Genomic DNA, 13,340 nt, shown 5'->3' on the forward strand with positions numbered 1-13,340 from the left:
GCAGAGGAGTCGGACATCACGCTGGCAGGCTGATGTCTTCAGTATCTATGAGTCTTTTCTTCTAATAGATCGTCCTAGATCCCCTGCGGTTGGGACCAGGGTCACCCAATGTGGGCATATCACTCTTATGCCTACTGAGAAAATGGCTCATCATGGCTTTAATGGAAGCTGAAGGCTCTTGGCCCTTGGCTCGTTGGCCTTTCGGTGGCAATGCTGGTGTTTGTATGCATTTGGCAGGAGATTGAGTACAGTCTATAGGACCAAGCAGTTCTCAGGCCCTGTGGCATTGGAGTCCTGTCACAGTCCTCCCCTGTCCTCACAGGGCCTTGGAGACACCTCCCGCCTGCATGAAGGGTACCTTTGTCCACAGTCTCCCTGAGGATGCAATGCTTGGTCCCAACATTTGTTAGCTGATGACAGTAATGAACATGGGGCACATAGTGCTAATGAGTAGCCATTGGAGGAAGGAAGACATATTGGGGTCAAATGGCATCAAGTCTGACACCTGGCATGATAGCACTGGTGACCCTGCTTCTAAACTCTGGTTGCTTATCTCGAAAGGTGGCTGTTTCCTAGCACAAGGGCCACATTGTAGATGTCCCCTGAAATGTAGGTCACCCACCCGTGGCCTGGAAGAAGTTGATACGTCCGTCTTTTGAGTCATGCAGATATGGTGGGATGTACGGTAGCTACCAGCATGGGGCAGTTTCACTGTGTCTTATCCTGTGGGTAAGATACTCTGCCCACAAGATACTCTGTGTTGGGGTGAGCCATGTGACTTGCGTTGATAGGACATCTGTTCCCACCACTTTCTGAAAGAGAGGTACACAGGACAGTCGTGAAAGGATGGCCTAGACACAGTTTGTGTGTGTGTGTGTGTGTTGCCGTGGTTATGGTAAATGCATGCATGTTACCAATCATGAGTGAATACTCTGCCTGTTTTGGAGGTGATGAGCAGGACTGATTTGGGGACGCTCTCCATTCTGGAGGTGATGGCGCCCTAGACAGTCCAGCCGCCTCCATGCCTCCTGTGCTCACCTGGCTTGCCCCAGGATCGGTGTGGGCTGGGATGCCACAGACTGTCAGGCTTGCTAGAGTCCTGTGGTCCTTCATCAGCAGCATCACCTGCAGAGAGGTGAGCGTTCAGTTCTGCATTGTCACTGGTACTTGTAGCGAGTGAATGGTGTGTAAGCTGCCTTTGCGTGGGTTCATGTGTGTGACAATGCACATGTGTAACTGTGTGATTTTTGTATGTGATGTATGTACAGTGTTTTAGGGGAGTGGGTGTGATGGGGTGTGAGTATGCATAATTTGCACATTGCCTCTAGGTGTGCATATGAACCTATGTGCACACTACCTGTCTGGTTATATTGTGTGCAAAGGCATGTTGTGAGGTGTGCATTTGTACACTGGTGCATACATGCAAGCATGTATCTGTTTAAAATAGGACTAAGAGTGTTCATAATCTATATTCCCTGGGCCTTTAGGATAATGAAGCTTTATTTATTCTGTTTTATTTTTTTTGAGATAATGTCTCATTGAGTAGCCCTGGCTGACTTGACACTCTTTAGACCAGGCTGGCCTTGAGTTAAGAGATCTGCCTGCCTCTCCCTCCCAAGAGCTGTAATTAAAGGTGTGCACTACTATGCCTAGCTGCATTTTATATTGTAGTTTCAAGAAGTACTAATATCACATCACATGAAGCTGAGGGGCAGGACACTGGGCACTGGATACAGCTTTCCTTCTGAGCCAGAGTCTGCTGACAACCAGTTGGTTCCCAGCAGTTTCTGTGCATGGTACTTATTTACTGGGAGTCTTTCTATCCTTTCCAGCTACACGGTTACTTGGAAAATGAGCCTCTCACGCTACAGCTATTCATTGGGACTGCTGACGACCGCCTGCTGCGGCCCCACGCCTTCTACCAGGTCCACCGGATCACGGGGAAGACAGTGTCCACCACCAGCCACGAGGCCATTCTGTCCAACACCAAAGTCCTGGAGATTCCACTGCTTCCAGAAAATAACATGCGAGCCATGTAAGAGAGTGGGGGCTGTGCTGAGGGGTGGGCTCCTGCCGATCTGCCCAGCACCCAGGGCTTAGCCCCAGCTCCCAGGCCCTGTTCCTGTGGCTCTCCTTTACAGATACTTATGATGACAGATTTCCCTCTTTCTGGGATCTCAGGTGCAGTACCGTATGGCACCTACAAATTTCTCGGTCACTCAGCTGTAAACGCTGCTCCCAGGGCTTGCATTTAGTTCCTAAACACAACACTTGTTTACCTCTAAATGCAGCCCCTTGCATTCAAGGAATGGTTGAAATAAACTGCAAAGATACTGCAGGCAATACCTCTGGATTGTTTCCACTCGGAGCTACTGATGCGGCTAGCGGTGGCCAGTTCTGGTGTGCAGAGTCCCTGTGGCACACAGTTAACTTAGAAAGGGACTTATTAAGTGCTCCCAGCACATCACATAATATCGAGTGGGGCTGGATGCAGTTGGTCCCATGATTTGAGTACCCTGCACTGTGAGCAGAGATGAGAAAACACGTATTCTGTGGGGGACACACTGTACCCACCGAGAGCAGACTGGAGGGCCTGATGTCGCTCTGGGGCACTGTGCCTCTGAGGTGACTTGAAACTGAGAGCTGTTGGCAGAAGGGGCTGTGGGAGACCCTGGGCTGTGCAAAGACAGCCGCACACGAGTGAGTTTGGGGGTACCGGTGAAGTGCAGGAGATGAGGCTGGCAGGTGGGGCTGTGTCATGGAACACCTTGTATGTCCTTTGATATGTTCTTCACAGCTTTAAGCCTTACAGGTCAACGACAAAAGGGAATGTATTCTATATACATCAGCTTCTCATGAGCTGAGGGATTTACCCTTCAGGACTCGTCAGCCCTTGGGTTTTCTCCCCCAGCTATATAAACCAAATTCCCCAAGGTCAAGACAGAGCCAGAGAAAAGGTCTTCCTTTTATTATATCAAGATTTTTTTTTGTAATGTATGGAACCTTTTACCAGATTGTAGATTTGAATGAAATTATGAAGTAAAAAGAAGTTGTGTGAAACCCTAGAAGACAAGTTTCCTAAGTTATAAAAAGTATCAAAGTAAACAAATGAATAAGGTCCGAGCCCTGAGTCGCATTGGCTGCAGCGCCACAGGACACACAGCGGAGGCGTAGCTCCTCCCCGAGCTGCTCTGACACACCCTGTGCAGCGTCTGAGATGTCTGGTCCCAGGAGGACACTACACTCTACACGGCTGCTCGGTGCCCACACCGCTGGCATGTGCGGATGCCATAGTCTTCCCCACAGGCTTCTCCTGTGGGAGGTGGGGCCGGGGTGCCCAGCAGGAAGGCTGAGTCTCTAGGCCAGTGCTCCTCTTCCTCAGTGCTGAGTCGCAAAGTCAAGCCTTGGCCTTTGTTTCCCACAGCATCGACTGTGCTGGGATACTGAAGCTCAGAAACTCCGACATTGAGCTGAGGAAAGGGGAGACAGACATCGGGAGGAAGAACACCAGGGTGAGGCTGGTCTTCCGGGTTCACATCCCACAGCCCAGTGGCCGGACACTGTCTCTCCAGGTGGCCTCAAACCCCATCGAGTGTTGTAAGTAGCAGACCCTGCTGTGACTTTTGCACTGAACTGTACCATCAAAGGTCTGTCTCAGTGGGCTTCCTGGAAAATAGGATCCCTCTTAGGAGACCTGACTTCCATGTCTGGCTGGGATATGTCTTCCCACAGGCAGCTGGGTGCTGGTTAGAATCGGACCAAAGTACACAGCATTCCTAGCCTTGGCAACTATATTAGTAAATCACAAAGTTTGTCATGAAGCAGTTATATTGACTGTATCTGTATTCCCTGCTTACTGCGAGGGAAATTGAGAAGAGAAAGTTTGGCTCTGCAGCCACCAGACTGGATAAACCAAAACAATTCCTCCTCTTTATCCTTCTCCTCTTCTGCTTCTATTTTCCCCTCCTCTTCTCCTTTCCTCCACAGCTCCTCTTCTCCCTTCCCCTCTGCTCTTCTCCACAGCTTTCATCTCTCATATTCTCCTTCTCTTTTAGTCTCCATTCCTTTCACCCACTTTGTGTGTGCTCACACATATGTGCACATGTGTGCATGCATGTGCATGCATGCATGTGGGTGTGTATGTGTGTGCATATGTGTGTATGTGCATGTGCGTGTGTTATACATGTGTACACTGCTACAGATGGAACTCAGCCCTATGCATGTTAAACAAATGCTCTGCCAGTGGTTCATACACCCTGTATCTGAGTTTTCTAACTCACCCGGACTATCTTCCTTGGTGGTGCCAAGTTATGCCTTTAATGTGTGAGGTGGCCACCAGCCATGGCTAAGGGCTTCTGGCCCTAGAAAGGAGCAGGCATGGCTACCACCTTCCACTGTCCTGCTTGGCAAGACACTTGTCCTTGTTAGCAAGCCATGTCACTAGAAACCTGTCAGGGTCTATCCTCTCAGCCCTCTATACCCTGACACCCCCAATCTGGGACTGCACTCATGTGGGGTCAGCCAGACCTCAGAGGAGATAGTCTTGGCCAACCCTTGCTGCTCATAGCCCAGCACTGTCAGGCGATGTCCCTTCTCCAGCTATTGTGGCTTTGTCCCCTAAGAGACTCTCGCCATGCGGCCTTTAGTTCCATGCTGAACTGACAGAGTTCTGCAGGCCACTGTCAATGTCCCCTGGAATGTGGAACAGATCCACTTGCATCCCCTAACTAATCCTTTCTTCCCCTGGAACAAGCTGTCTTTCTTAGTCACACACATTAAAGCCTGTGGCTCTGCCCTGTGTCCCTGTCTGTCTCGAGCCACTGGAGACCTGACTTTCTGAGGCTGAATCCTCTCCCCTGCCCTGGCTTGTCTGACTGGAAGGAGTCTGAGGAACCTCATCGGACAGCAGTGCCCAGAAAGCCGCCCCTCTCCTTAGCCTCTGTAGTCTCCCTTGCACGACCACACTGATGAAGTCGTTGATCCCCACTGGCTCTCTCCACTTTGCCTCCGTGCCCAGGCTCATCTGTCACTAGGACTCTTCCCACACAGCTCTTCCAAGACCTTACTGCCCCTCCAGGCCAGGAGCCAGAGGAGAAGTCAGAGGTCCTATTGCTTGCAGCGTCTGAGAAGACCGTTCCATGCCTAACATGGATATGTCCTGATAGGTTTGCTACACTCCTGACACCTGCAGTCAAAATGGTTTCAGACCCTCTACCCAGTTCAGGGCTTGGTCAGTCCCCCCAGAATCCCAGCAGTTATGTCAGATGGCAGTGTCTGGGGCCCAGCACCCCAGCTCAGGCTCCTCCAGGCAGCAAACACAAGGCTTTACTCACTGTGGTCTCCTCTGACACAGCCCAGCGGTCGGCCCAGGAGTTGCCCCTCGTGGAGAAACAGAGCACAGACAGCTACCCAGTCATCGGCGGGAAGAAGATGGTGCTGTCTGGCCATAACTTTCTGCAAGACTCCAAGGTCATTTTCGTGGAGAAGGCTCCAGGTATGTTCTTCAGGACGGCCTGGGTGAGGTCCTGTGCTCAGTGCTGGTGGGAGCTGGCTCCTGGTTGGCAAGATATGGACCCTCCCCCTGCATGAGTGCATTTGGTCATAGCATGGGCAATCACCTGACAGAGGTAGCCATCAGCCCACGGGGGCTCTGAAGAGCTCATGGTTTCGTCCCCTTTGAGTTTTTGTATTGCTGAAAGTCAGGTCAAAGTTCAGCTTTGCGAAAAGTGTGTGTTGGGAAAGCCTATAGTGGGCATTGGAAAACACCGACTCGCTAGGGTTGGCTGGTCACCTGGAGTGGGCACTAGACCTGGCACCTGTTATGAGCTCTGCCCAGGCCTTCATGCTGGCTTTTCCTCTCTCCCTCCCCTCCATGAGGGAGAGCACTCCCCTGGCTTCTCCAAGAAGCCAGTTCCCTAAACAAGTGCCAGTTTGTACCAGAGTGGATAGAAGTCCCGACCTGGTGACCTTCTGTGTCCATGTCATGCATACCACAGCTTAGGCTGCTATTCTCTTTGTCAATGGGACCTTCAGTGTCACAGCCCTGTGTGTGTGTGTGTGTTAATGTGTGTGTGTAAGACTGTGTGTATAAGTGTGTGACTGTGTGTATTTATATGTGTGAATGTGTGTGGGTGGATATGAGCATGTGTCTTAGTGTGTGTCTGTGAATGTATGTGTATGGTGTGTTTGAGTGTATATGAGTGTGTGTGATTGTATTAGTGTGTGTGAGTGTATGTGTATGAGTGTGTGTGATTGTGTGTATTAGTATGCGTGAGTGAGAGTATATGTGTATGAGTGTGTGTGAGTGTGTGTGTATGAGTGTGTGAATGTGTAACTGTGTGTGAGAGTGTATGTTTGTGAGTGTATGTGTCTGAATGTGTGTGTGAATGTGTATGAGTGTGTGTGTGAATTAGATGGATGAGTGTGTGTGTATGTGTATGAATGTGTATATATGAGTGTGAGTGTATGTGTATAAGTATGTGTGAGTGTTGTGTAATAAGTATGTATGTGTGCATGCGTGAGTGTATGTGCATGAGTGTGTGTTATGTGTATGAGTATGTGTGCATGGATATGTGTGTGAATGTATGTTTGAGTGTGTGTGTGTGTATGTGTGTGTGTGTGATCTCCATCTCCAGACCTCCATATTCCAAAGATCTACATGAGAAGACAGAGCCCAGCCCTGCCACTCCCTCAACTGTATTTGTGCTCACTGTAACCCACGATGAAACTGTTGCATTGTTTGCAGATGCCAGGGGTGAGCTCAGAAGGGCTGGTACCTGAGGAGCTGAGCATTTTCTTTACACCTAGGGCCATTGTGTCTGCATGCCATTGGGGGCCAGGAGTGTAGCCCCAGGTCACTTCAGTAGACATTGATCCCAGATGGGGACCTTTCTGGCCCCAACTTGATAGAGCTGCACTGACCAGAGAGGCTGTTGAGCTCCAGAACATGGGAAGGCTGGGCAACAGCCTCTCGGGGTAGGGTGGGGTGGGGTGGGGGCGTGGGCAGGTGTGCACTGACCCAGAAGGTGTCTGCCCTTTGCTGCAGTAGCTCCTCTAAAAGGCTGTACAGAGTTTGGAATTTTAGACACAGGCCTTCTTCCAGATGGGGATTTGGGGGGCGCCATACCCTGCCCACAAAGGTATCGGGCCGGATGCACTCGAGGCTGGTGGGTTGAGGCTTCCCTGCTTTTCATTCTTACTAACCGGCCTTTTCCTGGAGGCGGCCAGTCCATGCTTACGCTAATCGCCCAAAGCGCGAGGCATTCAATAGCCTCCATAATGGGATCTTGATTTTGTTCCATTCATGGGAACCACAAGCACTTCAATCAGCACAGGCCTTGCCTTTCCACTCGGTCTGCCTCTGTAATCATGCATATAATTGTAAATTATAAAGAAAACCCAACTAAGTGCAATGATAAAGAGAATTATCAGTGCCCACACCCTTCTCCAGGGGTGTTAATTCTGAAGTCGTTTGACCTTCTGAGCCTCAGGCATGCCTCCCTGTCGGACAAGAAGCACTAGGCACAGGCTTTGCCCTGTGCACTGTAAGATCTCTGTCCTCAAATCAAGGGAGCCCCAGACCCCTGTGGCTTTGTCACAAGGCAGGATCCAGATAGCTTTCCTATCTGTTTATGGTTCTTCAAGATGGGAGATCTAGGGAGGTGCCTGCCACACAAGCGAATTGACCACAGCTGTAAATTTGGTAGCTCACACCTGCAGCCTACAGCAGGCAGCTGAGTCTGAGCCTGGCATGGTGTGGCAGTAAGGTACAGTGGAAAATGCATCTTCCTGACTACTGAGCGAGCATCCCACCGCTGACCACAAGCCCTGCCTCACTCTGCCGGAAGCCCCAGCGCGCCCTCACTGCAGTACTCCTACAGTAGAGCTAAGCTCCCGAGGCTGCAAAACGGGTCCCTGACCGACTATTCTCACAGGTTACAAGTGATGTGTATACATAAGGCCTGTAATAAGTGATGTGTATACATAAGGCCTGTAATAAGTGATGTGTATACATAAGGCCTGTAGTAAGTGATGTGTATACATAAGGCCTGTAATAAGTGATGTGTATACATAAGGCCTGTAATAAGTGATGTGTATACATAAGGCCTGTAGTAAGTGATGTGTATGCATAAGGCCTGTAATAAGTGATGTGTATACATAAGGCCTGTAATAAGTGATGTGTATACATAAGGCCTGTAGTAAGTGATGTGTATGCATAAGGCCTGTAATAAGTGATGTGTATACATAAGGCCTGTAGTAAGTGATGTGTATACATAAGGCCTGTAATAAGTGATGTGTATACATAAGGCCTGTAGTAAGTGATGTGTATACATAAGGTCTGTAATAAGTGATGTGTATACATAAGGCCTGTAATAAGTGATGTGTATACATAAGGCCTGTAATAAATGAGTAATGTCACACAGCAGACGGCACTGAGAGCTCTGCAATGTGAGAACACCGCAGTTCTCTGTCTAGACAACAAAGTTTCGGTTTTATTTATAATTAGATTATTTGCATATTGCTCAGGTGTGTACATGCAAATGCTATTTTTCTGAAGGAAGGAAACCAATATCTGCATGATTCTCTTCCTTTGCCTTTGGTTTTCTAAGCAAATGCCATCCCTAACCTACCACACCATGCCAGGAACGTAGGGACGAGCTTTTTCTTTTTCTTTCTTTTTCTCTTTCTTTTTCTTTTCCTCTTTCTTTAGTTTTTGTTTGTTTGTTTCTTTGTTTTGTTTTCTCTGAGACAGGGTTTCTCTGTATAGCTCTGGCTGTCCTGGAACTCACTCTGTAGACCAGGCTGGCCTGGAACTCAGAAATTCGCCTGCCTTTGCCTCCCAGAGTGCTGGAATTACAGGTGTGCACCACCACTGCCCGGTGGATGAGCTTTTTCTAGTTGTTTCTTTCTGACGAACCAGTAAGCTCGTTCTGAATTACGAGTGCAACTGGACTCTTGTTTTCTGATTGTGTGCCTGGCCCAAGTTCTGTTTTTAAGCCAACATTTGGGTGTGAGGAGGAACAGATGTGTGAAGCTGTGAGCTGGGCAGGTGGGGCTGGCCTTTCTGGAAGGGGCCATCCTTGTGGCTCTGGCTGTTGTGGACACTGTTGAGTCAGGAAATCAGGACGATAGCCAGGGTTTTGGCTCTCATGTGTCTTCCCTGTGTGGTGCAGGATATCTGAGTCACAGGTACCCTGGGGACCATCATCCAGTGCTCTGGGTCACAATGTTCAGTGACTCAAAGGTTCTGTGCATCCGTTGTCAGGAGAGTTCCCCTGCCAGGAGTGCTGTGGGAGTGGGTGCTGCTCTGCTGGAGTGACGTGGGTGGGCGTGGGCAGCAGAGACAGTTGCTAGCTCCTGCACTGTGCCTGCTGCACCCCGCCACTTCACTCAGCAGCTGAGGAAACTCTCTGTAATGGCCTCCGGAGCTAGGGTATCAAGCAGCATGGATGGCCCTGGCTTATCCATCATGGCGAGGTTATGACTTTTCTCAGGTCTCTTTCTCCTGCCAGGAGCATCCATTGATTACCGTCTGGAATGAGACTTTCTTTCAAGAGTGAAGGGCAAAAAAAGCTCACCCCTGAGCACCAGGGCGCACTGACTGATAAAGGAAATCCCTGCAGAATAGTTTTCCAGGAAGCAGAGGTAGTAATCGAGGTCTGAGGGCACTCGACACACAGGGTCACCCAGGGTCACCCAGGGTCACCCAGGGTCCCGTCAGATGCTCTGGCAGCCTTTTGGCCCATCCGCTTCACCTGCCGCAGGTGTCTGGCATGGGGACGACAGGCAGCTCTTCCCCCAAGAGTGGCTGCACCTTCAGCTCTGCAGTCTGGATGGCATGCTTGTGTGTGAGTGAGAGCACGTCGGGGGCTGAGCAGTGGGGTCGCAGTCATCCTCCTGCCCTCGGCTCAGTCTTCTTTGGAGACTGAGCCAAGGTGAATAGAAGGCTCTGGTTTCTAAGGGCACGCCCAGCTCTACATGTTGGCCTTGTAGGTAGCTCTGTTCGAAAGCGTATTGAAGCCTATTTGGGTGTCTGTTACTGCAGTGAAGCCAAACCCTAGGTGTCCCAAACCTCAATACCCACAGGTGACATCTGACCCTCCTTACGTCATCTTCTACACTTGCTCTGCAGTCACAATGCTCTCTGGTGTCCCGAGTCAAGCCTGTCCTCAAACCACAGACCTGGCATGCTTTGCGGCCCATAGGTCTGCTTTCCCGGACTAATCCTCCCTCCCTTCCTCCCTCCCTTTCCCCTCCCTCCTTTTTTCCCTCCTCCCCTCTCTCCCTCCCTCCCTCCCTTCCTTCCTTCTCTCTCCTTGAGAAGGTTTAGGCACAAAAGACACAGGAGTGGGTGGGCTGGTAGTGGAGCATGCAAGCAGGAGGTAGCAGTTTGTGAAGCTGTGCATAGCCCACCCCTCTGACATGTCGGGAGCTTAGACGGAGATTCCACTTCCTTACCAGCTGGCTTTCCTTGTCCTTGCAGAATAGGGTGGATTAAACACCCGTGAAAATGGGCTATGTTGGCAGTGAGAGAGAAGGTCTCAGGGTCAAAGGGCAGCCGTAGAGCCCCTTGACTGTGACCGTGTGTAGCAAGAAGTGTGCTCTCAACCTAGCACAGGGTCCTGGAGACACCTGTCTGTTCTGGAGGGTGGGGCACAGACACTTCATCGTTGGTGTGTCTCTGGCGACACAGCAGGTCCCAGGGCTTGCCAGAGGAGAAGGCACTAAGCTGGGGAGGAGAAGCCTCTGGGCGGCTGAAGACAGCAGGGCCCTGAGAGGGTTGGGGACCTAGTCCCTCAGTCTCCATAGGCTTTCTGCCTGTTTGTCAATTGTTATGAGTTTCAAGTTGCAAGAGCATAACAGCATAGCCAGGACAGCATAGCTGGCAGGTCTTTGCTCATTTCTGTTTTTGTTGTTTGTGTGTTTGTTTGTTTTTTTTTTTTAAAGTGCGAGCCTGTTCATGACCACAGGCTTCAGGGCACAGTGTCTTATGAGTAGGAATCAATCTACAGAGAGATCAATAGCTTTCATGCCAGCTTAGGAGGGCTGGAGTTGTGTCCCTGCATGGGGTGAGTGTATATGGTGTGTGTGTGTGTGTGTGTTTATGTATAACTGAGTGTAGGTGAATGTGTATGTATGTCAATGTGTCATGAGGTATGCATCTATCAATGTGTGGGTGCATGTGCCTGTATGCAGGCATTGGTGTGGTGATATTAATATGTGCTTATGTTTTGTGACCAAGTATTGCACTGGCTCCTTGTAGAATGTCCCTGTCCCCTTGCAGTGCTGAACAGGGCACTCAAGTTTCCTGAAATTCCATCATGTGGCCTCTACAGTTAGAGACAGCCAGCCAGGCTTCACCTCCATAGGATGGAAGTGAAATTCCCACAGCGTGCTATCGGTGGTCAGTTTCCTACCACAGATAATCTGTGTGCCTTGGGGCATGTACCCCAGAAGCACCTTCTCATCTGCTTCTCAAGAACTTGTGAAATTCCCAGGTGCAGCTGCCTGCCTTAGGCTTTGTAACCCTAGGTGTCTTGGGGTCAGCTGTAGGAGCACACATACCCTAAAGTCATGACCAGCTGTGGGAAATGCTTTCTTTCAATTCCCTGGCCATGGTGCTGGGGTGAGCTGGAACGGGTGGCGTCTGCTCCCAGGCGCACGTCATCAGCTCTGTGCACACACGCTAGTTTTCATCATGGGCTTAAAAATACCGCTGTGCTGACCTGGTCAGGCAAGGTTCCATGTGGCCACCATGCACAGTCACTCAGCAAGATCTGGGGAGAGAGCTCCCTCGACGTTCCTCTTACAGACATAACCAGCTCTAAATGGCTCAGACATCACTGGGCCAACGAGGGAATAAGCTGTGTCCCGACCTGTAACCCCTTTACAGAAAGAAGGTATTCCTTCAAATCTTAGAAGGAAATGAATTTGGAAAGGCAGTGATAGACCCACTCTGGGCTTTCAGAAAGTAGACTTGACCTGAAGGTCTGCATGGTAGGAGAGGCCTGCTTCAGATCCTGGTGCTGACAGGCTGGGTCTTACAGTGGGCTTCAGGGGCAGCTGGTTTACCATCTCAAGATGGACGCCACACAGGGTCTCTACAAATGAGCAGCTGGTCCTTGACAATCTGGGTTCTCTCCTTGCTAGAGTGTTTCAGGATTACATTTGATAGTCACAGGCACAATCCCATGGATGGCACCCTTCTGCCTAGTTTCTGCAGTGTATATACATACAGATTTCTCACAGGGTACAAGTGGCTTTGCAACTAATTTGCTCTGTCCCCAGGGTACTTTGCTTTCCATGAAAGAAGTCTCTCTTCCATGAGCACTGACACAGTGAAGGTGTGGCCGGGTGTGGCCCCGAGGTTCCAGTACTGGAAGTACTCATCAGAGTGGCCATGTGGGGAACGCTGGGGCTTTCAGGGTGGAGTCTTGGGAGAAGGATGAGGTGGGTGTGTGTGTGAGAGAGAGGAGGGAGGGAAGGAGAGAAAGAGAGAGAGAGAGGGTAGGGAGGGAGGGAAGGAGAGACAGACAGACAGACAGACAGGGGGCAGGTCACTCTGCAAGAGACCAGAGTGCTAGTTAGCTGAGCGACCTGCTGTGAAGGGCAAGCCTGGCCCTCAGCCCTCTGGCATCCTGCTTAACAATGGAGGCTTTTCCACACACTCCTTCCACACAGTGCCATTGCTGCCAGCCCCCTCCTCCCAGGGACAGAGCGGTTGCTGAATCATGCCAGCTTCAGGCGTTCTATTTTAGCCACAAAGATCAAGAGAAGCAAGCCCTCAGCTCATGCCGTCCTCGTCCGATGCCCGCCGTCCCCTCTTCCCGTGTGGATTTCCCTCCTCGGGACACGTTTTGTCAGTCGAGGCACAGTGCCTACGCTTTGCTGTCTGCTTTCGTGCACCAAATGGCATTTTTGTCCCCATTAGTAGACCCCGGTGCTGTTCGTTTCTATGACTGCCCGGTACCTCGTGTGGCCAGGCCAGATGGGCATGGGCTGTGCTGTTCTCTGCGATGATCATGAATGAAATTGTTGTGAATGTTCATAAATGAAGTTTTGTGTTCTCTGCATGCCTGTGTCTTCCACCTGGCACACATCTGGGTGTGAATCTGTCCTCAGCTATCCAGTACCACCGGGTTATTTCCCCAAAGGCTGGGGGCTCCTGTTTTACCTAAGGATTTTGCTGGGGGGGGGGCACAAAGCTGCCCTCCTAACCCAGAAAAAGCAGGCTTCTAGGGCACCAAGGGTAGAGACCCCACATGCACACCAGGCTGACTACACTCAGAGCCCCGCCACAGTCCAGCGCAGCAGAACCTTTGTTGTGTTCATCAGGCCCC

At 50.5% G+C, this 13,340-nt stretch overlaps 1 protein-coding gene across 5 annotated transcripts in view; it reads left to right on the forward strand.

Moving 5' to 3' along the window:
• The window catches only part of Nfatc1 (nuclear factor of activated T cells 1), a 106,906-nt gene that overhangs the window by 43,077 nt on the left and 50,489 nt on the right, over positions 1-13,340 (forward strand). For all 5 annotated transcript variants that reach the window (XM_052155898.1, XM_052155900.1, XM_052155901.1 and 2 more), the window contains 3 exons: positions 1,833-2,035; positions 3,425-3,597; positions 5,354-5,494. In XM_052155898.1, the coding sequence (XP_052011858.1) occupies positions 1,833-2,035; positions 3,425-3,597; positions 5,354-5,494 (517 nt within the window). The remainder of the gene's footprint in view (positions 1-1,832; positions 2,036-3,424; positions 3,598-5,353; positions 5,495-13,340) is intronic.

Source organism: Apodemus sylvaticus, chromosome 13 (assembly GCF_947179515.1).
Source record: "Apodemus sylvaticus chromosome 13, mApoSyl1.1, whole genome shotgun sequence".
Taxonomy (NCBI): Eukaryota; Metazoa; Chordata; class Mammalia; order Rodentia; family Muridae; genus Apodemus; species Apodemus sylvaticus.